A 3,676-nucleotide genomic window follows, 5' to 3' on the forward strand; every position below is an offset into this window, starting at 1 on the left:
TGTAATTGCACATATGTCTGAAGTAGTGAGTTTAATTATGGGGGTGCAGAGCCAGTGTTTGTCCTGTAGGTAAACATCAGTGCCTTACATTTAATGGGAGTGGCTTTTGGCAACCAGTGTTAGCTGATGTAGAGAGGAGTGACATACTGTATGTGATAGGGAAAGCAATGTTTCCAAATGGCAGAACCTAGTGATGTCATGTAGATAGAGAACAGAAGTGGTTTAAGCACTGAGCCCTGATTGAATATTGAATAATGAATATTTCTGTTTGATTCAAGGGCTTAAGTTTCACTGTGCTAATTTTGAGTGCATCGTGTTTAACCTTAGGAAATCCCGATGGTCTGTTTGACTTGTTTTAACACACTGGATAATGATCAGAAACTCCACCTTCTTACAACACCTACCAGGAAGAGACTGACTTCTCCTTTCTGTCATACTGACTTTTCTCTCTTGACAAAAGAAAAAAAGACACATCAATCAATGAAGAATTAAGACTTTCAAGAAGGATATTTGAAAAGTTTGTTTCTGAACAGACAGCAGATATTTTTCTCTTGTTTTTTCTCTCTCTCTCTCTTTACTTCGGAAACCATCATTCAGAAAGTGAAACTAAAGTTTTGCTGGAGCTCAAACAGTGAAAATGGATTCACTAGCTGAATATTATCATAACTGTCCCATGTGCCGTGAAATCTTTAAGGCTCCTGTTCTTTTATCATGTAGTCACACTTTCTGTAAAGAGTGTCTTCAAAAGTTCTGGAGAACCAAGGAAACTCAAGAGTGTCCTCTCTGCAGGAGAAGATCCTCAAGAGATGATCCTCCATGTAACCGTGTGTTAAAAAACTTGTGTGAGTCATTTCTGAAGGAGAGAAATGAGAGGCATTCATCAGGATCTGAGGAGATCTGCAGTTTACACAGTGAGAAACTCAAACTCTTCTGTCTGGAGGACAAACAGCCTGTGTGTTTAGTGTGCAGAGATTCACAACAACACGACAATCATAAATTCAGACCAATAAGTGAACTGGTTTCATCATACAAGGTAAGACAAATGTCTCATCTCATGTATAAAGAACAATAAATGGTCATAAAGAGATATCATCGTATTTGTGTACTTAATATTTTCTTTATATCAGGGGTTCCAATTTCCTGTCCAGTTCTCTTAGCAGTTAGTGTTTTATTTTAATTTTGTTCAATTCTAGGAAGAGCTCAAAACAGCTCTGAAGTCCTTACAAGGGAAACTTAAATACAAAGAAAACATTAAAGGAAAATTTGAAGAAATGGTTCAACACATCATGGTGAGGAAACAGAATAACTTGATTTGTTAAGACATTCAAACATTTAGATAAAAAAAAAATCATGCCAAAATGTTTTCAGTCATTTGACTGGTGGTGTAGGTGATGTTTTTGGTGTTGATTTTTGTTCATTCATATGATTGAAGTGAATGTGGTTTGATTTCAGTCTGAAGCTGAGCACACAGAGCGTCAGATTAAACAGCAGTTTGAGAAGCTTCATCAGTTTCTCAGAGATGAAGAAGAAGCTACAATCACTGCACTGAGGGAGGAAGAGGAGCAGAAGAAGAAGATGATGAAGGAGAAGCTGGAGGAGATCAACAGACACATCTCAGCTCTTTCACACACAATCAAAGACACGGAGGAGATGATGGAAGACAATGACGTCTGCTTTCTAAAGGTCTGATTTCAGATCATGGACTGATTGATTGATTGATTGATTGGGTTCTTGATGATAAATTGTGTGTTTGTTCTGCAGAAGTTTCCAGTCTCAATGGAAAGGTGAGTGATCTGCTGGTGCCTCTGGTCTCTCTGCTTCTGAAGCCAAAGCCAGTTCTGACTCCTGAATGTTCTTCCAGAGTCCAGATCTCATCACAGCCAGATCCACAGATGCCTTCTGGAGCTTTGATTCATGTGCCACGTTACTTGGGCAACCTGCCCTTCAGAGTCTGGAAGAAGATGCAGGACATCGTCCAAAATAGTGAGTCTGGAGATGATCTGTGCTCTTACACATGCACTGGAAATGATGCATGTCTGGATAGGTTTAAAGATGTCTGATATGTTTGATCAATAGGACGAGTGTCATAATTCATAATAATCTGTGCTGGGTTCACTCTTGATCATTATATGAACGTCAGTTTAAAAGCAGCTGTTGATTGTGTCTCATCAGCTCCTGTGATTCTGGATCCAAAAACTGCAAATCCATGGCTCGTCCTGTCTGATGATCTGACCAGTGTGAGATATGGGAACAAACAACCGCTTCCTCATAATCCAGAGAGATTTGACTATTATTCTTGTGTTCTGGGCTCAGAGGGTTTTAACTCAGGAACACACAGCTGGGATGTGGAGGTTAAAGAGAGTCGATGCTGGAGTCTTGGAGTAACTACTGCATCAAACCAAAGGAAGGGATGCGATTTCTTTGACACTGATGTCTGGAGTGTGGAGCATGGTTCTTCTGTAAGGTCTGGATTTCATCTTGAGCAGAACCTTAAGCATGTGAGAGCATATCTGGACTATGACAGAGGAACAGTTTCATTCTCTGATCCTGTAACTAACAGACATCTACACACATATGCAACCACCTTCACTGACACTGTCTTTCCATTCTTCTGTTGTTATAGTTTATTCCCTCTGAGGATTTTACCACTGAATATTCAGTAATCGTTACAACTGTAGGTCTAGATCTTCCTGCTTTCATCAAGTTTTCAATATTTAATCCATATCACATGAGTAAGAGTGCTGTTGATCTGAATATCAGTATGGCTGTGATTGGGCCGCAGCTGATCATGTGACTGATATCTGATCACATGACTGATATCCAGCAGTACAGACACACTCTCAAATCACTGTTAGACAACAGATTAGATCAGATCATTTCAATCTACTTAATGATTTTAACTGTAAAAATAAATAAATAAAAATCTTCATTATAATAACCCTTCCCTCATCAGCTTTACTTACTGAGTTTATCTGACCTGACCGGCATACACTGCCCGATTTTGAGCCGAATTCTGACTCGTGCGACTCTAAAATTTGCGACAATAAATTGTGGTCGCCTCTCGTAAGAGTATCGCACAGTTGAAGCAGAGCTACGAACCGATTGCCCTGAACTCAGTGCTTTTTCCCTCACCGCTCCTGCACAAAAACAGAAATTAAACCATTTCATCTTTAATGTAGCAAGAAAGAAAACGAAAAGAGGAAGATCTTTATAAGTTCAGTCGCTATCAAATAGCTGCAATTTAGTATACTGCTGCTTACCTCCAGTTCACATTGCAGAATGGACAAAACATATGTTAACGGCTTCCAAGCCAACTGCACGTCTATATACTCTGACTCCTCTTTTATTAATTTACTTAATCATTCAATTTATTGATTCACAAAGTTATTTAATATTTACTCAATGTTGTTATTATTATGGGAAATGTGAACCATTGTCATTTTACAATTGGTGATAATGACAAACATAAAGTAGCCTAATTGAAATAGTTACACTAAATATTACATTTTAAATAGGGTAACTTGTAATCTGTAACCTATTACAGAATTGTGAGATGTAAACTTGCAATAGTGAAGGGAAAAAAGTCAGAATTATGAGATAAAATGCCACAATTACCTTTTTTTTTAATTTTTATTCCGTGGTGGAAACGGGCTTCCATACAAAACTGGACAGGATT

The 3,676-nt window shown here is 38.4% G+C and overlaps 1 protein-coding gene across 1 annotated transcript; it reads left to right on the top strand.

Moving 5' to 3' along the window:
• The first annotated feature begins 570 nt into the window (after positions 1-570).
• LOC107672924 (tripartite motif-containing protein 35-like) lies at positions 571-3,358 on the top strand. Its single transcript, XM_016466303.1, has 6 exons — positions 571-1,033; positions 1,194-1,289; positions 1,453-1,683; positions 1,762-1,784; positions 1,862-1,983; positions 2,173-3,358. The coding sequence occupies exons 1-6, from the start codon at positions 638-640 to the stop codon at positions 2,661-2,663; spliced, it is 1,359 nt and encodes a 452-aa protein (XP_016321789.1). The 5' UTR covers positions 571-637; the 3' UTR covers positions 2,664-3,358.
• Positions 3,359-3,676: the final 318 nt, after the last annotated feature.

The sequence above is a fragment of the Sinocyclocheilus anshuiensis genome, unplaced genomic scaffold (assembly GCF_001515605.1).
Source record: "Sinocyclocheilus anshuiensis isolate Anshui unplaced genomic scaffold, SAMN03320099.WGS_v1.1 scaffold464, whole genome shotgun sequence".
Taxonomy (NCBI): domain Eukaryota; kingdom Metazoa; phylum Chordata; class Actinopteri; order Cypriniformes; family Cyprinidae; genus Sinocyclocheilus; species Sinocyclocheilus anshuiensis.